A 23,810-nucleotide genomic window follows, 5' to 3' on the forward strand; every position below is an offset into this window, starting at 1 on the left:
ATAGATTTTGGTTGTACGATTATAGTCTGAAGAATAATCATGGTTTCACGGTTATGATGATTATTGTACATTTATTAAATTTGAAGCACTACTAGTTCTGAAAATCACAAGAAAACTGCTTATATTTTAAAGTATTGTTTATTGCTGCTCAGTAGCCAAATACAGCACAAAATATGAATAAAAACAAACCAATAGTTCATTTCTGTCTTTAGACTTTATTAATAAATTAATAAAAAAGTTTTTAATTTAAACACGAGTGATCATTTTACAATGAAAATAAATTATGAACAATGAATAAATAGGAATAAATAAAACATAGTAGTTGTCTAATGATAATTTAAGCTATATATTAGCTAAGAATTTAAATGAACTGTTTTTATCTGCGTTTATACATACATAATCATTTTAATCATTTGTAATAATTTGTCTAACGTATCTTTTGTTTACTTTGCACTGTAAGCCACGTACAACTCTCTTTACTACAGCGTGAGATAATTTCTACTGTGTGCATCTTGAGGGCGCATGTGTGTCAGTCCACTCTACGAGCCGTACGCGCACCGTTCCCAATATGGGCACGTCTCCATTGGAAATTATGAATTTGCACGCGGAAAAGAAGCAATATGTGAACAGCCTGCTGCTATAGCTAATCCAATGTGCGTGCTTATTAGGCTTGGTATGAGCTCGAAAATTTAAACTAGTTTATAGATGGCATAACTTTGTTTAGTTGCAGCAGTTTTGTTTCGTGCAACAGAAACGCGGCGTTAAGAAGCCTTCACGATGAATTAACCGTAGTGAATTAAAGTACGGTTAATATTGAAATTGGCTAATTATTGCATCCCTATTAACAATATTATTTACGAAAGTTCTTTTCTACAAACATATCCAAAAGTTTTCGGCTGCCCGCATCATTTGCTTAATGTCAGGTGACTCAGCTCTGTGCAGCCTTCAACTGCAGCTTGTGCTGTATTGAAGAGACACACATCACTTCATCACTATAGTGATTTAGAAATTTATTTTTGATGTCCTTGTCACATTATTTGGAGGGCTGGTACAAATTGCCGCAGGGGCTTGGTTCGGCCCGCGGGCTGCTAATTGAAGAGCCCTCCTCTACAGCTTAGTCTCAAACCTACCAAAATACCCTAGAGGCCAATCTCAAAAACTGTGTGGACCTTAATACTCCAAAGATTGATTTAAAGCAAATTACTTAGACCTTGAGACTGTATTTAGGTTCAAGTAATGTGTTTGATATAAAGCTTTGCAGTAAAGCTTTATAAAAAACACATTACTCAAACCTAAATACTCTAAATGATGTTACTCAAAAAAGAGTGATTGGTCCAAGAAACTAGACCCAAGCAAAATAATAATTTCGGCCTAAATACAAAACTCTGAGACATTATTTGAAACAAATACTCAAAAGCTCTATCTTAAACATAGTGAGCAGACCTAAAGAAATGTTATTTAGACCTAAATACTCAAAAATACCACTTGAACTCAAAAGCTAAATCTCAAATACATTATTTGGACCTAAATACTCAAAGCTCTATCCCAAACATAATAAGCGGACATAAATACTGCAAAGGTCAATCCCAAACACCGTGCTTGGACATAGATACTCTAAAGGTCATTTCCAGTAGATAAATTCCCACCCTGAAACCAAATCCATTGCTCAAGTTACTTTCCTCCTCTCTTTATAAGAGCACTTCTCAGAATGCCTCTCATTCTGGGCATCACCATTCACCACTCCACCGTCACTAAGTCTGCACTGCTCTCCCTTGTGCATGTGCTCTCTAATCTGACACTGTTTCCACTGATCCAATTCTGCTGGATGCTCCTCACTTACCACTACCCCACTAAAATGGAGCTGGTGCCAGAGCTCAGACAGGGGATTTGCAGACCTTATTCAGATCTGTTCAGTGTTTCCACTGACTCTAGAGCTGAGCTTTGCTGTGTTTTGGGCCTATTTTGAGTTTAAAGTCTTGTGTGCGTTAAGATGCAATGTTTTTTTGCAAAATATTTTTGCAGCATTCATACCAAAGCAATGTCTTCATTGGCAATGACTCCCTGATGTTACCTGGCACTTAATGAACATGCAGGTTTTGGTATAATTAAAGTGAGTGCTGGCATCTGGACTGTAAGTGTGCTCCAAACAAGCAAACCAAGACCACTAAAAGATCTCAGCGTCTCATCATTAAAATGAAATGGTCATTGGTCGATATCGAAATGTTGACCGATATATTGTCCATCATTTATTTATTTATTTATTTTTTGGTTTAGACCAACTTAGCAAATAAGAAGCAGACTACATATATATCTTGTATATCTCAAACAAAGTTATTATTTATTCTTTGTTTGAGGTCAAAAAGAAGTGATGGTACAATATTTCTGAACCTTCTGGGTCAGTGTATCTTTTGGTCATTTGGATTTTCATTTCAGAAATGTATACTAAAAAACGAGAAACAAGTTGTTTTTGGATTTTTGTTTTAAAATAAAAAAAACAAACAAAGATTTTAATTTAATGCGTTTGTTGATTTTCGTTTTTGAATTTTAAAACGAAAATCAAAAAAAACGTTTTGTTTTCCTTTTTCATGGTAAAAAAAACTGAAAAACTCAATTAAAAAATTTTGATTTTCATTTTTTTATTTCAAATAACAAAAAATAACATCTAAAACTATAACAAATATAGCTGCATAAACTGATACATTTTATTACATAAATTGAAGTTATTAAAATACCCCACTGCTATTATATATATATATATATATATATATATATATATATATATATAACATGGAGAGATGAGCAATGATTCCAAACTGTCCAGTGTTACTGTCACTCCTGAAGTGGAAGTGATTTTAACAATAAACTTTATTTTCAGAAAACTTTTCAGCAATGCAAATAATGCACAGTCAATTGTTGTTCCATTTAACCGGCTTCAATGAGGAAAATATGTATTTAAAAAATCCTGTTGTCACAAGAAAATACCTTTTATAACATTGACTGTAAGTGGAGAAAAACAATTGCCTATAGTAGGTTAGCCTGTGTGTGGCAGCATTGCGTCACAGTAAATGAGTTGGCCAATCTGGTTATGCAATAAAAAAAAGTCTTTATTTGTTTTCTGGTGGTTTTATTTTTTTGTTATTCGAAATAAAAAAGGAAAATCAAATAATTTTTTTTTTTTGCTTTTCCGTTTTTCACCAATGAAAAAGAAAAAATAGCCTTTTTTCGTATTTCAATATCTTTTTCCAAAATAAAAATCCAATGACCAAAAGATACACTGACCCTTCTGACACCCCATGTAGCAGTAGGCAGGGTTGTAGATGTGCCGAGCTACTCGAATGTTCTCCTAAACACAACAACAATAGGTTGTCAACACTGGCTGTTTAAAAACTTTGTCAACAACATTATCATTTTCCCCCTGACCCAAAAGCGCCTGTGGTGAAAAGTTGTGGAATGAGGTCAGTTTTGGCGGCAGCAGCAGCTGCTCAGTGGAAACAGTCGAATCATCACGGAAACACACAGTTTTGGTAATGAGCACTGATTGTTTCTGTCATCTGATTTGTTGATGGTGATTCTTGCCTGATTGCCTGCTGCATGTTGAATGATTTCACTAACCGTCCTGTGAATGTATGTATGTATGTATGTGTGCCCCTCACACAGTGGCTGATGAGATTAACCTCACACAATGCACAGAGAACCACACAGGTAAGCATGACCACTTACTCACACTCTTACTTCAGTTGCATACTTCACAACATACTACTACCCCCAACCCCCACTCCCCCATCTTTTAACTCACTGTTTGTTTATATCTGTCTGTCCATCTGTCTTCTGTATCTGTCTGTCTGTGTATCTATTTGCCAGTTTTTGGCTGATATAACTGTGTTTTCTTTGTTTGAGTGTGTGTGTTTCTACAGTATACAGTCAAGCCCTGAAAAATCCATTGTTGTTTGTTGTTAGAGGGTGGAAAATGCATTTCATTTTTACTGTGTGGTTTTGTGAAATTACTTCGAATGATGAAATTACTGCAGTTTAAGCTCTGTGCTGCTAAAATATTTTACGTCTATTATTGCTCAGAGAAGATTCTGTTTGTGGTGAGTGTTAAATATATCAATGTTAAGAGATTAAGTTAATAACGTTCATAAAGTAAAGTAAAGTAAAAAAGTTGTACTGATTATTTTTGTGGAAAGTGGGATTTTTCCAGGATTATTTTCTTTTCAGGATTATGATTTTCTTAACTAATATATTGAATACTGTATAATAAATTGAACCATGTATATTTTATTACATATAATTTTGAAATGCTATATAACATTACATTTATAATAACAATTATACGTGTAAATAAAAATATTTTCTATTTTCAATGTCACAATCAGTTTAATTGACCACCTTAACTAGTGACCACCAACCTACAGCAGTTTCATTTTGCATATATATATATTTATATATATATATATGTATGTGTGTGTGTGTGTGCGTGCGTGTATATATATTCGGCGGCTTAGTCCCTTTATTAATCTGGGGTCGCCACAGGTGAATGAACCGCCAACTTATCCAGAATATGTTTTACGCAGGGAATGCCCTTCCAGCTGCAACCCATCTCTGGGAGACATCCACACACACTCACCCACACCCAAACACTAAGGACAATTTAGCCTACTGAAGAATTATTATTAGCCCCCCATTGAATTTTATTTTATTTATTATTATTATTTTATTTTATTTATTTTATTTTTTACAATATTTCCCAAATGATGTTTAAAAGAGCAAGGACATTTTCACAGTATGTCTGATAATATATATTTTTTTCTGGAAAAAGTCTTGTTTGTATTATTTTGACTAGAATAAAGCAGTTTTAATTTTTTTAAGGTTTTTAAGGTTAAATTTTTATTACCCCCTTTAAGCACATTTTTTCAATAGTCTACAGAACAAACCATTTTTATACAATAACTTGCCTAATTACCCTATCCTGCCTGACCTGATTCACCTAGTTAAGCCTTTAAATATCACTATAAACTGTATAAAAGTGCCTATAAAAATATCTAGTAAAATATTATTCACTGTCATCATGGCAAAGATCAAAATCAATCAGTTATTAAAAATTAGTTATTAAAACTTTCTGATTAGAAATGTGTTGAAAAAAAAATCTTCTCTCCATTAAACAGAAATTGAGGGGAAAAAATAAACTATTAGCCTAATAGTTCAGGGGGGCTAATAATTCTGACATCAACTGTATGTGTGTGTGTGTATATATATATATATATATATATATATATATATATATATATATATATATATATATATATATATATATATATATATATTATATATATATATAATATTTTAAAACTTTATTAAAATGATTTATAAAAAATATTTTCTTGCTTTATTTTTCTTTGTTATTATTAATATAAAATATTTTAATAAATTACTATTGACATATTTAGTGGTGTTTAAAGCCATTTTCTTCTGAAAAATAACAGCTTTGTTCTACTATTGTAGTATTACAAACACTCAGCCTTATTATATTTAAAAATAGCAGAGAGAGTCTTGACACGCTTCAGTAAGGCACTGCTGCGTGATGAAGATAAATTCACGCAATCTTTCCTGTCCTCCACTTACATTCATTTATCTTCATCACTTAATACAGAAACACTTTCACTCGCTCCCATGGCTGACTACATACAATAGCAGCGCACACACACACACTCATAATGTTTAGATAAATGTACCTGCTTTTATCAGGGTTACGCTTGAGATTTGTGGCACGCGGTCTGCGTCGTTGATTGTGTTATGTGGTTAAACTGGTGAACTCTTCCTCAGGCTCTTCCACGCGTGATGTGGGCCCGTCTCTGGGACTGAAGAAGTCCAGCTCTCTGGAAAGTTTACAGACCGCAGTCGCAGAGGTTACGCTCAACGGTGACATGCCGTTTCACCGGCCGCGACCACGGATTATAAGAGGACGAGGCTGCAATGAGAGTTTCAGAGCTGCCATTGACAAATCCTACGACAGGCCTGCAGCCAATGAGGATGAAGAGGAGTGCATGGACACACGTACGGCAGTTCCTGATTGGTTTTAGCTAATAATAGTGATGATTTGATTAAAGTGATAGTTCTCCTAAAAATTAATAGTTAATACTTTACAATAAGGTTACATTGGTTATTGTATTTTATAAACATACATTAATTATGGTATTTATTTATACTTTTTAACGTTAGTTATTGAGTTTGTATATGTTGAACTATGATTAATAAATGATGTAGCAGTATTTTTCATGTTAGTAACTAATGAAACCTTATTGTAAAGTGTGACCATTGAAAATTCTCTCATCATTTATTCACCCTTCAGTTGTTCCAAATGTATCTGAAATTTCGATCATGTTTTGAATGTTGGAAAGCCATTGACTTCTCATTGCATTTTTATTCTTGCAATGGTTTCCAATATTCAAAACATGATCGAAATTTCAGATACATTTGGAACATGTCTTTTTTGGATGATTTGTACATGAACTATGTCCTTAAAAGTAAAAAATTGGACTTAAATGTCAAACCTAATCACAATACTTACCCCAAAATATTTCTATTATCCATCTGCTATTTCTGCGCAGAATTTTGTAAAAAATCTGCGGGATTATGCAGAATGACTTTTGGGAGTACCATAACTAAAACCTTAATATATGAAATAAAAAGTACTACATGTTTATCTTGTATTTAATGTTTACAATGCAAATCCACTTTATTTGGTTAACAAAGCAAGTCTCTCATATAATATCTCTACTAAAAGACAGAACATTTTACTTTACAATCTATATTGTAAGTAAATCATATAAATATTTTCATATTATTCAATAATATTACTGAAATTAATTGAAAAGCTGAATAAATATAAATTCACACACATTTACACAAGTAAATAAACAAAATCAATGATGGGCTAAAAATCAGTGGAATTTTGTGCACGCAGATTCTGAGCTTGCAGATTCAGAATTCCTATAAAGATGTACAAACTCATTCATACATTTACTGTAATACGATTTGCTTCTTTCTCAAGGATGGGTAAGGTTAGGGGTGGGGTTTCTGAGACATGCCTCTATTTAACCCTTTCACGCGTGAGTTTTAAATACTCCAGCTGCTCCTCCTGCGTGAGTTTTTTTTTTTACTGTGACCGTTACTCAGAATTCATTGCGTTCTAAAGTTCCAATGGTGATGCGTCATTTCAAGTTTTTAATGTGACCCACCAGCCCCAATGATTTATGTATTTATGCTAATATGTGATAAGGCATATATTTTGTCTATTAAACAGCTTAATATAGATCATATAATTTGTTATATGATGGGTTATGGGCACTGCCGTTATTGCTAGAAGGGATACAGCTGCAATCGGCACCCTCTCCTACAGCGCAGTGAAGTCTAGATGGGATACAGCTGAGGAGACTTGTGTCAATATAGTATATTTTTTGTGACACTGTGCAACAAATATTTTTACATTATCGTGATGGTTGGGTTTAGGGTTGAGATGCTAATAAAATACAATTAATGCATAATTGAATAAATATAAATGTTGCTCGCTAACCTCCGATGGTAGCTGTATCTCTTCTAGCAACAACCGTAGGAGAGATTAGAGCTGCTGGATTTACATCATGATTATTTATATTTTTTTCTAAAATACATAAAGGTAAGCAAGTGTTTATCTGGGAGAGGAATAGAGAAGCTTGTAGTTAGGTGTATTCTGTGCCTCAGCACGCACCAACAGATTTGAATTTTAGCAGTTGATGACGTGTGCTCTGAATGTTCTAATCACACCAGTGTGATCATATGCTTTGGGGACCAGCCAAGGCTGATCGTTCACATGAAAGGGTTAAAAATGACCACGGTTTTATACTAATTAAATTATAAATTTGTGTGAATTAGACACTTTTTTTTTTTTGACAAAACAAAGAATTTTTCACAACTTCTATGACCACACTTAACAAAACTGCTCATTTTGTTAATAATGATTGATAATAACAGTATTTATCTTTACCCTGTAGTGGAGGAGGACACTGAAGGAAGCTCTCGATCCGGCCGGGATTCAGTTTCCACCGTGGCCGATCTCACTCCACTCCCTGTCACCGAGCAACAGCTGATCAATGGAAACCAGCCTGAAAACGACAAGAAGAAAGAAAAAGGGGGGAAGGACAAAAAGAAGCCGGAGAAAGAGAAGGGTAAAACAAAGAAAGGAATGCTCAAGGGCCTCGGAGAGATGTTCAGGTAATTAAAAGCGGATCTGAACAGCGTTTTGTGTCAGATAAAAGAGACTAAGAAAAATGACGATAAGAGCGCAGATGAGCCCAGAGCACTTTTTTCTTCACGTCCTTAATTACCTCAAAATCTAACAATAGAATAAAAAGCCTTGCCCAACAAACGCAACATCGGCATGTTACTGACTCAAAGACCGAGGCAACAATAGACAGAAAAACAAGATCGGTGGAAGATTTGAGGAGGGAAAATGAGTGGTGTTTAGAGATGCAAATCTCCCTAGCACTTGATGCTGTGGCGGATGTTTGCAGGGATGTTAAAGTAGGGTTCTGGCGGATTTGAGAAATATAGCTTGTAGTGAATAAATGGATCACAAAAATCAGGGTTCAGATCACTTTTTGTTTTTGTCACAAATCAAATCAGTTTTTTATATCAGCAACAAAAATAGGAAGAAATTGGAAAGCAACTAGAACACTTTTATAATATATAACACGCTAACTCAAACTATCCATTCATTCATTTTCCTTCGGCTTAGTCCCTTATTTATCAGAGCTCGCCACTGTGGAACTATTCCAGCATATGTTTTATGCAGTGGTTGCCCTTCCAGCCAAAATCCAGCACTGGGAAGCACACATACCCACTCACACTAATACACTACAGCCAATTTAGTTCATCCAATTCACTTATAGTGCATGTCTTTGGACTGTAGGGGAAACCGGAGCACCCAGGGGAAACCCACACGAGTGAAAACCTGCAAACTCCTCACAGAAATGGCAGCTGGCTCAACTGGGACTCGAATCAGTGACTTTTTTGCTGTGAGGCGGCAGTGCTAACCGCTAAACCAACGTGTCGCCAACAAACTATCTAATAATAATAATTACCATATTATTAACACAGTAGTTTATATTACAATTAGGGATGTAATGACTCATTGTAATCCATTCAACCAGTGTTTACTACAAACTAACTTAACATGCAATACTGGCGATGACAACTTCATTTTGGCAAATTAAAAGGCGGTTTTATCAGTATTTAGATATCGTTGAACCCTCAGATTCCAGATATTCCAATATTTGCATCTGAACAGATTATTCTTTTCTCCCAGCAAACCATACATCAATAGAAAGATGGTTTATTCACCAGGTTGATTCATATATTCACAGCTTGTGTTTCTTCTCATACTGATAAACTTCCACCGAACGATTAAGGAGACTTTTTTCCATTTTATATGCTTCCTTTTACAGAATCAATGTTGTGATGTACTTAAAATACAATCAGTTAATTAAACTTCAGCATTCATTTAGTTGATCAAGCGTAAAACAAGATGATAAGCCATTGACACGCATGTGCTGTCAGGGTCAGCAGGCGAGAGCAGAAACACCACTGTAAACACTGGAGTAAAATAAATGTTCATATTTGAAAGACATGGTGTGGCAAAATTTCGTTTAATGCAGTGCTTCTTGTACAATTTGAGACCCACTTTTTATCGGATATCAATCAGGCAGGGAAGATTTTTCATTTTTAAAGAAAACTGACCTTAAACACGTTGATTTTGTCCCCAGGTTACTGCAAAATTAAAAGCAATTATACCTTTTGTATACTTCTGCATATACCCTATTGCGCCTCGTTTTTACTGAGTAGAATGGTTCGGTATGGTACGAGTCATCTTTGTTAGACTTGTTTTTCCACTGCCAAATGGTTCCCTTTTGGAAAACGTTGCAGTCGACGTCATTCTCGCTTGAAGAAATGAAAAGTTTAGCTGTACCGGTCGTTCACATATCATATGAGAAGCATTTCTCACAAAACAGATGCTGTATACACATATATACTTATGTAGTAATGTTAACCACTCTATGAACAGGATTAGATTACAGCTGCAGATCAATGAAAAAGAAAAGATTTAAAAAAAAGGAAAGGGTACCCAAAAAGTTTTTTGGTACCTTTTTACAGTGGAAATGGACATAAAAGCATACCAAACTGTATCGTACCATACCGCTTAGTGGAAATGGGTCATCTACGTAAAAAAAAAAACCTTATGACTGAATTTGCAATCTAGGGTGGCATTTTGGGATATTGTGGCATTCCTGGAGTTGAATACTCAGGTGTTTAAGAGAAGAGTTTTCCAGTTTAAAAAATTCAGCTCAAGCGGAAAATAAGCATTCGGAAACGTTATGGCATTTTTATTCGCTTTCTTTACCTATGTTAACCCTTGTGTATCATTCAAATTTACTACCCTTTTATTATGTTTGTTTCTGTTTTCCCCCCATTGACTTCCATTATAATGACATTTTTTGATTGCAAAACCATGACAGCATATAATCATGCGTTCTTGATTGTGTTTGGTTTTCTCTGTTGGGAAGAGGTAAAATGTGTCATTTGTACTGTTGATCATCAGTTGGCAGCAATAACCCTTTAGATAGAGCTGTGAAAAAAAACCTTGTGGAGTTCAATGGAGGAGAACAGAAAATAATAGCATGTGTGCATAAACACACTTACTGTGTTTACTATGTTCTAAGAGCTGAGGTGCTTATTTAGATTTTTTCAGTCATATCAAGTCAAATGTGTTTCTCTCTCTCACACACACACACACACACACACACACACACACACACACTACAGTACACTACACTACACTACCTGATAAAAGTCTTGTCGTTGATCTCAGTTGTAAATGCAACAAATAATAACTTGACTTCTAGTCAATCATTTGGAAAAGTGGCAGAAGGTAGATTTTTTCAAATTGGCCATCCCAGTCACCAAACATGAACATTATTGAGCATGTCAGTGGTAAGAGGAAGGAGGAGGCATTGAAGATGAATCCAAAGAATCTTGATGAACTCTGGGAGCCCTGCAAGAACGCTTTCTTTGCCATTCCAGATGACCTTATTAAGTTATTTGAGTCATTGCAGAAATGTATGGATGCAGTCCTCCAAGCTTGTGGGAGTCAGACACAAAATTTATTATTTTTCCACCGCACCATGATTTAATATTCTATACTGTACATTATTTCTGTTAAGTAACAAGACTTTTGTCTAAGCAAAGTTGGACCTTATTGTCCTAATTAAATAATTACAAATCGAGGCCTGATCATATTTTATTTTGGTAAAATAGGTGTAATTTAGATGCCTTTGCCTTACATATAAGCCACAAGTCTGATACCAAATGATCAACTAGAAGTCAAGTTATTATTTGCTGTTCCTGAAACTTGGATAGGTGGCAAGAGTTTTGTCTGGTAGTGTATACTCTATATGACTCTATATCAGGGGTGTCCAAACTCGGTCCTGGAGGGCCTGCATAGTTTATCTCCAACTTCCTCCAACAGACCTGCCTGGAAGTCTAGTATACCTAGAAAGAGCTTGATTAGCTGGTTCAGGTGTGTTGAATTGGGATTGGAACTAAAATATGAGACCAAGTTTGGACACCAATGCTCTATTTAAAAGGCAGAAACTACACTTTCTTGCCCTGCAACTCATGATCAGCAATAAAAATTACAAATTTGACCTCTTCCCAACAGGAAAAACCACCACCAACAACAAAAAAATCCATTTTTATATGGTGTCATGGCTTATAAAAAAATGGAATAAAAGCCAATGGGGCAAAAACAGCCACTAACAAAATGAAAGGGTAGTCAATTTGCCCAGAGCACTTTCCCAAATTATGTGTCACTGTAACACGGGGAGTGACACCGACAACTGAGTTAGGATCAACGTTCAGGTTTATTGGAGTAGTCAGGCAAGCAATGGTCAACACGGGTGCAAACAGGTGTATAAAGGCAGCTCAGAATCACAGTATAACAACAGGCGAGAGGTCGGAAGGCAAACGGCAAACAGGGACAAAGAGATAAACTAGGCGACGATCAAAACACGGGGAAACAAGACGAGGTAAACGCGTTGTAGTGTCACTAACAGTAAACAAGACTCAGCAATGGAAGTGAGTGTGTGCTGCTTAAATAGTGTGTGTAATCAATCTTTGACAATCCTCAGGTGGTGCGAGTGTAATCAGTCAGAATGAGGAAGCATGTGTGTGTGTGAGCAGAGTACATGTATGAAAATTTAGTCCATAAATGGCAGATTTGTAGTCCATAAGTTGTTGTGAGTGAGATCCAGTGATCTATGAAGTTACGATCGCTGGTGATCGTGACAGTCACAATAAGATGTCACCAAAATTCATTCCATTTGCTGAAATAGAGAGAAAGTTGTTGCCAAATTAAGACTCAAAATCAAGGCTTGAGCTGCTTTATTACAGTCTAAAGTGTAAAAAGCAAATAAAGATTATTCGATTTAATTTATAGATACAGAGGGAAAAACTTGCTCTTTCCTGAATAAAATAAATTTGTTAAAGCAAAATTAGTCATACTTTGATTTTTAGCAGACTGCAGGTCTTCTCAGTGAGTGCTTGGACTTCTTCGCCAATTATTAAAAAGTAATAGTGTTGAAATAGAGGGATGAATATTGATAGGCAGTGCGGATTGACAGTGTGTTCCCCGAGCTCCAGGCAGGATGGACAATCACATCCAAAGACCCTGAGGAAAAGTCTGGAGTTTCTCTCAAGTTTGCCAGACCGGACTGGAGAGGAGAGAAAGAGAGCTCATTTGAAGCTTTTTGAATCTGTCAGCAATAGATAAATCATTTTTGAAAAACGTCGAATATTTTTCCCGACTGCTTCTGGGGCAGTGGAGCGTGTTAATGGCTGTCATCTGCCTGGCTGAGCCAAAAGCTACCTGCTACATATTAATGAGCGCTCTACATATTAATGAGCGCAGACAAATATCAGAAGTGGGATGCAAATAAATGTATTGAAACTCCATTCAGCTTTCCCTCTCTCACGCACACACATTTCGCGCACATGTCAGCGGAATATTAATGAATTGATATGCTTGATAAAGCAAAGATTTGCAGAGAAGAGTAGACCTTTTAGCGCACTCTCTCTCTCTTTGCCGAGTTGCAAAACAGTGATTAGTTTGTTAAATGAATTAGAATAGATGGATTAAGAGCTTTAATGTCAGTGAAATTAGAGCTGATGGGTTGAAGAGCTTTTTCAGATTTTCTCAGCCCATTGAATTTAAAGTGGCACGTGAAGCTTCATTATTTTGTATCCCAAAAAAATATTTAATAATTCTTTGAATTAAGATGCTTTGTTAATTGAGAGAAATGCTGAATTATTACATACTGGGGTTAAAGTTAACCCTGGACAATCACTGTCAATGTGTGTTAAGAATTAGTGTTGGTGACTGCATGAACCTTTTAGTGGCAAGTTTACTTTTTCTTTTAAAAATATGTAGTTGTAAGAATGCAATTAGCAACTTGCAAAGACTGCATAAATAAAATTTTGAAATAATTTTTTAGATATGCAAAACATTTTATTAAAGATTTTATTGTAGAAAAAAAAACACTTGAAATTTAACATGAAATTACACCTTTTTTTACATTTTAATTCTCCCCCCTCACTTTCCCAAAGCATCCAAATTCAGTTGTACAGGTAAATATATTGTTGAAGTGAAATGGGCTAAGACAAATAAAACCATATACTGTATTCCACATATACAAATGCACATACAGTTCAAATCAGAATTATTAGCCCCCCTTTGAATTATTTTTTATCTTTTAAATATTTCCCAAATGATTTTTAGGGAAATTTTCACAGTATGTCTGATAATATTGTTTCTTCTGGAGAAAGTCTTATTTGTTTTATTTCGGCTAGAATAAAAGCAGTTTTTAATTTTTAAACACTATTTTAAGAACATTATTAGCCCCTTTAAGCTATATTTTTTCGATAGTTTACAGAACAAACCATCGATATACAATAACTTGCCTAATTACCCTAACCTGCCTAGTTAACCTAATTAATCTAGTTAAGCCTTTAAATGTCACTTTAGGCTGTATAGAAGTGTCCTGAAAATATTTAGTCAAATATTATTTACTGTCAACATGGCAAAGAGAAAATAAATCAGTTATTTGAAATAAGTTATTAAACTATTATGTTTAGAAATGTGTTGAAAAAAAAATCTTCTCTCCATTAAAAAGGAATTAAGTAAAAAATAAACAGAGGTAATAATTCAGGGGGTTTAATAATTCTGACTTCCACTGTATATACTGTAACAGTAAATTCGAATTTTAATTTAGCTTTTGTTTATTATGTAATACAGCATTAATTAAACTCTGTTTTATTGATGCACGTTAGTCAGAGAACAATAAGTTCACATTTTCTTTCTCTCTGAATTTAGCAATACAATAATATATTCTTGCATCAAGAACAACATAAAAAACAAAACACAAATAAAAATATATAATAAGATAGATAAAATAACATTATAGATAAAAGTAACATATTAGGCCTTACAAAAATACAGACAAATATCTAAATACAAATATGCAAAAGGTACAGCTGTAAAAAAATTAATTAATTAACATGTTTTCTTTGTGGTCTCCATTCATAGCTTAACCCAGGGGCAGGGAAAATATGTCATATAGTTTTAGTTTTTTTTGTAATACTTTTATACTAATATTTATGATTTTTTGTATATAACTGATTAGGATTATTTGTTGCATTTTTGTCATTTTACTGATGCCCTGCAATTACATAAATATAATAAAATTCATTATTATTATTATTTTAGTCATGTTAAATTACTGTTAATTCAAATTATTATAATAAAAAAATTATACTAATAATCAATATTTCTTGTATATTAATTATTAATATTATTGCAGTAGTTTGTAATTTTACTGTTAATATGTAATTACATTTTTATAAAATAATAATAATAATAATCATTATTATTTTAATCATTTTATAAATACACTTCTGTATAGAATTTTAAACTATTATATAAAAACTTTATCATAATAGTGTTATAGTCATCATTTTATTTCTTCAAGAGACCGTTCAAAAATGTAGCTTGTTTAAATTGATAAATTATTGTTAGAATTTTTGAGTCAAACACAATTTAGTTTTATTCCCCTGTATGTTTTTAATTAAGTAGCTCACATCTTTACAGCTTCAATAAAAATATTTACAGTCAGTATTACCACTTCAGCCTGTGATATCCATGTTTTGTGTGTGTTGCAGGTTTGGAAAGTACCGTAAGGATGAGCGATTAGACGGTGCCAAGTGGAAAGCAGAGGAAACCCATGCATCTGAAGAGGAGACTCGCAGAATGAAGCAAGAGCAGGAGAGGTAAACACACACACACACACACACACACACACACACACACACACACACACACACACACTAACCTTCATCATCATTAACCTCTAATCAAAGGCATTTCCTGACACTTTACCTGCCAGTCTTACCCACATCCTCAAACCCTCTTCCTGGTGATTGTTTCAGGGCTGTCATTGTTTGGTGAAGCTCTTGTTCTAATGCTTGAGTAAAAGCCTAATATGTTTTGGTCATTTGAGGTTGATTGTGTGTGTGTGTATGTATGTATGCCTGCAGGTGTATGTGTGTTCATGTTGTTTTATTAATAATGCCATGTTGAACCCCCTCCGGTCTACCTTCTGTCCTGCGAGACCCTGCTGAGCACTCGCTACTCCTTCAATCTCTTTCTTAATCTTTCTCTGTCGCACACATTCATAAATCATCCTGCTTTTGAGGGGTTTATAAACCTGCTCCTTTTTTTGGTCATAATAAATTAGGTTTTGGGTTTTGACACCATTTATACATTTTTATGTTTGTTTTTGTAGTTACAAAGGATTTTTTCCCCAGTGAACTTCATCTACTGAAATAAGCTAAAACTGAATTATAGCCATATTGTAAAAACTTCAAAGACTTAGCTACAACTAAAACCATAATAAATTCTTTTAAATTGTATTAGGAAAAAAAATTATATATATATATATATATATATATATATATATATATATATATATATATATATATATATATATATATATATATATATATATATATATATATATATATATGTATGTATGTATGGATGTATGTATGTATTATATGTGTATTAGGAAAAAAACTGGACATTTTTTTAGGTATACCTGTCCAACTGAGCATCGTAATGGGGATGAACAGAAATTTAAGTGACTTTGAATGTGGCTTGGTTGTTGGTACCAGCAACTGCATGATGCTATCATGTCAATATGGACTAAAATCTCTAAGGAATATTTCCAGTACCGTGTTGAATCTATGCCACGAATGATTAAGGCAGTTCTGAAGGCATAAAGGGTTCCAACCTGGTACTAGTAAGGTGTACCTAATAAAGTGGCTAGTTAGTGTATATCACATTATATTTGTGGCCAAATGATCTTTGCATTATTTATTTATTTCCATATTTTTAACAGTGACGTTTGGGAAAAAATACTATTTTAGTATTATTATAGCAAGCCACTTAGTAACCACTTTGATTGTCAAGGAAATTATCTCTTCTAAAATTGTAAGAGCTTAAAGTTTTTATGTTAATGTATTTCCTAGCCATCTTAATAAGCAAAGTAGGCTACATTGAAGCACACACTTACCAAATTTGTGGCGAAAGTAAAGGACGAACTGAAAGCTCGTCTTTTTTAAAAGACAACTGGCTGTGAATTTGCTTTGAAATGTATTTTTAAACTGGAAGAACAAATTTATTCTAAACAATGCTAAAATAATACATTTTCACTCAATAGTAAAATGTAGATGTTTTATCAACGTGCCACACACATAAACACTCATTGGCCACTTTATTAGGTACACCTTACTAGTACCGGCTTGGACCCCCTTTTGCCGTCAGAACTGCCACTTTGTGGCATAGATTCAACAAGTTACTGGAAATATTGCTCTGAGATTTTGGTCCATATTGACATGATAGCATCACACTGTTGCTATAGATTTGCACATCCATGGTGTGAATCTTCTGCTCCACCACATCCCAAAGGTGCTCTATTGGATTGAGCTCTGGCGTCTGTGGAGGCCATTTAAGTACAGTGAACTCATTGTCATATTCAGGAAACCAGTCTGAGATAATTCACGCTTAGACATGGCGCGTTATCCTGTTGGAAATAGCTATCAGAAGATGGGTACACTGTGTGGTCATAAAGGGATGGACATGGTCTGGTACAAAGCTCAGGTAGGCTGTGGCGTTGACACAATTCTCATTTGGTACTAACGGGCCCAAAGTGTGTCAAGAGAATATCCCCCACACCAATACACCACCACCACCAGCCTGAACTGTTGATACAAGGCAGGATGGATCCATGCTTTCATGGTGTTGATGCCAAATTCTGACCCTCCCATCCGATTGTGGCAGCAGAAATCAAGACTCATCAGACCAGGCAATGTTTTTCCAATCTTCTTTTGTCCAGTTTTGGTGAACCTGTGTTAATTGTAGCCTTAGTTTCCTGTTCTTAGCTGACAGGAGTTGCAGCCTGTGTGTTCTTCTGCTGCTGTAGCCCATCCTCCTCATGGTTGGACGTGTTGTGCATTCAGAGATTCTTCTGCATAACTCGCTTGTAGCAAGAGGTTAATTGAGTTACTGTTGCCTTTCCATCAGCTGGAACCAGTCTTTGAAGTCTGGCATCAACAAGGCATTTGCTCCCACAGAACTGCTGCTCACTGGATATTTTTTTCTTTTTCAGACCATTCCCTGTAAAGCCTAGAAATGGGTGTGCATGAAAATCCCAGTAGATCAACAGTTTCTGAAATACTTAGACCAGCCCATCTCGCAACAACAACCATGCCACATTCAAAGTCACTTAAATCATTTTTCTTCCCCATTCTCATGCTCGGTTTTAACTGCAGCAGATTGTCTTGACCATGTCTTCATGCCTAAATGCATTCCGTTGCTGCCGTGTGACTGGCTAATTAGAAATTTGCTTTAATAAGCAGTTGGACAGGTGTATCTAATAAAGTGGATGGTTAGTGTATATCTCAGAAAATGTCTTTTAGAGTTTCATCACCCTTAATTTGATTTACTGAAACCATAGAAAAATATATATATATATATTGTTTACTGTACGTCATAAACAAAAAATAATGCATATATAATGAATATTCAAAGCACCGAGACATTTTTAACTGGATATGTTTAGGTTAGTACCAAACTAAACTTTATTCTTCAGTAATTTCTGTAATAATATGACACTTTTCATCTTCTGTTGATTTGTTATTTAATACTTTTTAATCTTTCCTTTTTATTGTGCGTCTATTTTCAAATTTTTTTCTTAATATCTGTGTCTATGCAGGATCCAGGCAAAAACGCGAGAGATTCGTCAGCGTCAGGCCAGAGAGCGAGACTATGCCGAGATCCAGGACTTCAGCCGATCCACCCTGACCTCACTTCCTCCCGAGGAGCCTCCGTACGCAGGCATCGGCTCTCTGGAGCACGGCGGGTACCATCGCATCCACACTCCTCCAGATTCACCATACACACAGAAGCAGAACGGACGCAATGGACACCCCTCCGCTTCAGACAGGTACTAATCAGCTTTTCAGAATTGCAGAAATGCAAAGTTCTATCATGAAACTCAAGTGGGCGCGCAGGATGATGAATCCCATCCAATCTGCTTCCAACAACATGGCATTGGTCAATTGATGGTTGGTTTAACATGGTTGATTTCCATTACTGTGAAATGTTTGAGGCCTAACTGTACATCTAAAACAGATGCCAGGGGAAAAATAAGCGAGCAGGAATTAATTACTTGGAGAAACAGAACAGGCCATCAGTTTGACATTCAGTGTTGTGTTGGTGTTTTTGATTCTCTCCAGATTTTCCTTAATATGCACAGCATCTTTTGCACACAATACAATAAATGTAATGGCTTACTGTACATGGACACACACACACACACGTGCACCAGTTGCCAGTCTGTACTTCTGAAATTGTGCTGCTGAAACTGAAAGAAGGCACCATTCACACAGAATACGTCTTTGTGTCTGCATCTAAAAAGACTCAGTGCTTTGGAATAGATTTTTTTAAGCCATTTAAGGATATCCAAACACATCCATTATGACTGCTTTCTCCAACATGTTGCCATCAAATAAAAAATGGTCATGCCGACTACTTCTATAGACACAGAGCCATAGTGAGAGGGTTCATCCGAAATTGCATACTTTTCTATTATATAGTATGTTAAAAACAATGTGTGAGCCAAGTAGTACAGTACTGTATGTCCAAACTTATATTCGAAAAACAGCATGACCTACCACTTCTGGGGACATTGTAAAGTTTACATACATTGGACGCTACGCTATGCTATGATGTCTCACCATGCTATGCCAGGAGAATTCTTGAATGGGAGTAAACTGACGTCAAATGGCAGATGTAGTATGTCCCAAGACCATGCTTTTTAAACAGTTGTGTAGTAAATTAAAATGGAATATCACATATTCGAAATCGCAATGAGCGCATCTGCAATAGTCAAATCACACGATTGTTGAGTCTGAAATATAGTTGACCATGAGCGACAGGACAAATGTGATTTGTAGAGTCACTGCTATGTTTAACCATAATAATGAAGGTTTATAATTTGCATGTGTTTTTAAGACCTGTGACAGCATTTTAGGAGAGTTAAGAACATTTGAACAAAAAATGATGATGTTTGAAGGTGTAACAAAGATATATTTTATTTAATTATTCATGCAGAATTGATACTATTATGATTTATGAATTGATACGAAAAAGTTTCTAGTCCAAATATCTACATTTCAATTGAAACATGATTATTTTACCAAATTGGAAGATAATTTTACTTCTTTTAAGGAAAAACCATTAATTTTGACTCCAAGAATTTGTAGATATTTGGATTAGAAACAAAACAAAGCAAAGGAAGAAAAACAAAATAGAAAATAGTAAGAAAATGCCAAATAGAGCTATTCAAACCATCTTTTGAAACTGTATTGATAGCACAATATTTATAGCAGAAAAATAAAATATCGCAATATCAGATTATTCCAGTATCGTGCAGCCCTAATTGAAGTGTAGTTACAACTCGAGTAGTAGGCCATTTCAGACGCAGCCAGAGAGAGTTGTAACAACAGAATTCCAAAATGTTAGATCGTCACATGATTCATCTAGACCAGGGGTGTCCAAATTCGGTGTTAAAGGGCCGGTGTCCTGGAGAGTTTATCTCCAACTTGCTTCAACACACCTGCCAGGAAGTTTCTAGTATATCTAGTAAGAGCTTGATTAGCCGCTTCAGGTGTGTTTGATTAGGGTTAGAGCTAAACTTTCCTGGACGCTTGCCCTCTAGGACCGTTATGGCATCTTAAAAAAGTGGTGCTCATGTACGAGGTGCTTCAAAACATCCAATAGCAGAGCATAACGGTCACACATGTCAGTCAAGCACATTAGAAGTGTTTAGTAAGTTACTTAAAAAAAATTATAGATTACAAATTACTGAAATACTAATGGAATTTGTAATGTGATTATATTACTTCATGTAAAAAGTAACCAAAGTAAAGTAATTAGTAATCTGAAGTTACTTTTAAAACATATAAAATATAACAATGAAAATACAAAATAAACTGCAGCTGTTTCAGTAATTTAGTATTTCACCGCAGCTTGACATATTGACTTGACATATAAAAAGACTTAAAGAGTTCGGTTAAAACTTAAAATTCTCTTATCTACTTGTTTCAATCCTGTTTGTCTTTTTTTTTTTTTTTTTTTTTACACAAAGTAAGACATTTAGAAGAAAACTGGATACCTGTGATTATTGACATCTATATTATCAAAAAGCACTGCAGTGTTTGGGTGTTCTGTGTTTGTCTGAGGTAATTAGTCTACTGAATTGTATATATTTCATGCAAAGTATGAAGCTGATTGGTCAGTTCTTGTTACATGACTCGCAGTTTTCAACTGATCTGCCTGGAAAATGGCCGTGTGCAATATGCACTCCGAATATTTGTGCGCAAGCCTTGCGCCTTCATTAGAAATAACAAGCTTGAGCGTGCAAAAGATGCAATATGTGAACGGCCCCATAGGCAGCTACGCTTCTCTATACTTCTGTATTTTTGAGCACCGGTGTCCTCCTTGGTGACGAGTATTGTTATAGAATGCTTTCTGTTCAAGTGCTTGAACAAGTTGCTGGTCGAGTTAAAAGAAGTAAGAAGTTCTTTAGAGAATGGACGTAGACCTCATTTCGCAGCAATATTTTTGTTTTTATGCTCAATGAAATCAAAGTAATGTCTGTATTTCCACTTGAAGAAGAAGCCACTCTCAACAGCAACCATTTCAGCAAGCATTCTCCAGCAATTTAAAAGTGCATGCTTATTAACTGATGTTACAGTTGAAAACGTGATTTAAACAAAGCATTTTTCTTCTAAAACTGTTTGTAACTCAAGTAATGCAATTACATTGACTTTAGTAACTGTTATTAAATTACACAACTTTAAAAAGTAATTAGTTACATTACTGCGTTCCCCATATAATTAGAAATATTATGTAATCATGTAATTATTGACTATTTGTCATTTGTGTGCATTTTAAGCTTGTGCTTTAAGTCTTCAAAATGCTATCTTCTCTGCAATATCGTAAACGCCATATTGCTTTTCGGATCCTCTTATCGGATTTGATGTTTTGGACAGTGTTTTTTTCCCGTAAAATGGTAACAACCAGTACAGCGAAGAGACGGCAGCATGGCGGCAACATCAAATTATGAAGCTAAAATAAAATGTCTGTTTCTAATGTCTTGGAAGCAGACATTTACATGAGAACACAATGAAAAAAGTTATTTATAGCGATATTTATAATTTTTAAAAATATATATATATTTTTTTGCATTATTTTCCAGTCAACCACCTTTTGTTAAATAATTTCGAACTGCAATAAAATGCCGCCACATTTTCCATACTGCTCTTTTTGTTTGCATAACACTGAATTTTGCTCATTATAAATTTTTACATTTTTTAAATATTGAAATCCGTGTTGGTGTGGGTTTCCTTTGGGTGCTCCGCTTTCCCCCACAAGTCCAAACACATGCAGTACAGATGAATTGGGTAAGCTAAATTTTCCGTAGTGTATGAGTGTAAGTGTGTATAGATGTTTCCCAGTGATGGTTTGCAGCTGGAAGAGCATCTGCTGCGTAAAACATATGCTGGATAAGTTGGACCAATCCGCTGTGGTCACCCCTGATTGATATAGGGACTTAGCCAAAAAGAAAAGGAATGAATGAAATATTGAAATTTTATATTCACAGATGTTATTTTTAAAACATAATTTAAAATATGTGCCTAAAAAATAACTATTAACTGTCTTTTTTTTTTTGAAGGGCCAGTGAAAATTTTGGCAAAAATCTGAACCATTGGCCCGATCAGACCAGTAGAAAAAATCTTTATCTTTGAACCCTGAATTAGAATACAGTAACGCGTTACTGTGGAACATGTTACACCCAACTCTGGACATTAGTAAAAGCGCATTGGAAAAGAGGAAAGAGTTGAGTGTGAATGACTCCTTAGTCATTGTTTTTAACCATTAAGAGGTTACCTCAGTGTCCACAGGAACATGGGTATGTTCAAAGCTGCACATTTTTTCTACGTGGTTTTGTTGTTGGTCTATACGAAGACGGAGTATTTTGGTGCCAGTTTATCAGGAAGTGATGATTTTTTTTTCTCTCTTTGCTCTCTTTGAAATTGTCTAATTCGCATTGTTGAATGGAAATATAACTCATGTGTGACTGAAGTAGACACCTCTCACATTACTAAGGTTAATGATGAATTCCTTAATTAAATCTTTATTAAAATGATCACGGGAATGTGTGGAAATGAACATCGATAGTGTAAAGTCATTCTCAGGGGCTTTAATAAAAGCCAGTTTGTGGGACAGCTTTGTTTGGGTTTTGTGAGAGTTGCATGTTTTCTTGTGACTAAAACAAACACAGGCTTAGCGAGACAGGAAGGCCACTTCCTGTAAGAGCCCTCAGGGAACAGGAAGTGGGTGTCATTCCTCAGAATGGAACTGTGGGAATTATCCTCACAAATCTGCAGAGGGAAGTGGATCTTAAAGGGGCCACAGTTTGTGGGTGGGGGTGTTGTAACGGTTATTAGAGGGAAATGCTGTGTGTGTATTTGTGTGTTGTGCTATACAAACAGTATGTCATTTGTAGTCACCTTAAAGCTTCCTGTTTTGTTTTGTTTCGGCCAATCAGCTTCTTTACAAGCTGTTAGACAGTATTACTTTAAACCAAATCGTCTGTCAGCGTGGCAATCTAAGACGGCCTTTTCCGTTTTTTTTTTGTTTTTTTTGATATCATGATTTTATTATTGTGCACATAATGAGATGTTATGACATCAAATAGGCAGACAAATAACATAATATAACAAGAATATAATAATATAAGTTGATTTTAAGAGTTTTCACCTTTCAGTTGTTTTGTTTTCTTTGACTTTTGTAAGCTTGTGAAACACACTTGGTTGCTAAACATGCAATCTAGAGGCATCGGTTAGTCTCTGTACACTCAGAACAATGCCCAAGATCAGTTGTGAAAGAGGTTAAATTGGAAATCCAACAATAATAGAGTCATTTTCACAATGTCACAGCTTTAGCCAGACACACACACACACCCACACACACATACAGAGAGTATCTGACCTAGAAATCAGAGCGCTCCTGCATTCTGGCTGTCAGCTTGAGGTCC

At 35.1% G+C, this 23,810-nt stretch overlaps 1 protein-coding gene across 2 annotated transcripts in view; it reads left to right on the top strand.

The window, feature by feature from the left end:
* pard3ab (par-3 family cell polarity regulator alpha, b) overlaps positions 1-23,810 on the top strand; it is a gene marked incomplete at its 3' end in the record, with an annotated part of 183,199 nt that overhangs the window by 104,505 nt on the left and 54,884 nt on the right. The window contains 5 exon segments of one of the 2 annotated variants that reach the window (NM_205735.2): positions 3,658-3,702; positions 5,824-6,054; positions 8,031-8,250; positions 15,307-15,414; positions 18,420-18,873. In NM_205735.2, the coding sequence (NP_991298.2) occupies positions 3,658-3,702; positions 5,824-6,054; positions 8,031-8,250; positions 15,307-15,414; positions 18,420-18,657 (842 nt within the window). 2 annotated transcript variants of the gene reach the window in all.

Source organism: Danio rerio, chromosome 2, assembly GCF_049306965.1.
Source record: "Danio rerio strain Tuebingen ecotype United States chromosome 2, GRCz12tu, whole genome shotgun sequence".
NCBI lineage: Eukaryota > Metazoa > Chordata > Actinopteri > Cypriniformes > Danionidae > Danio > Danio rerio.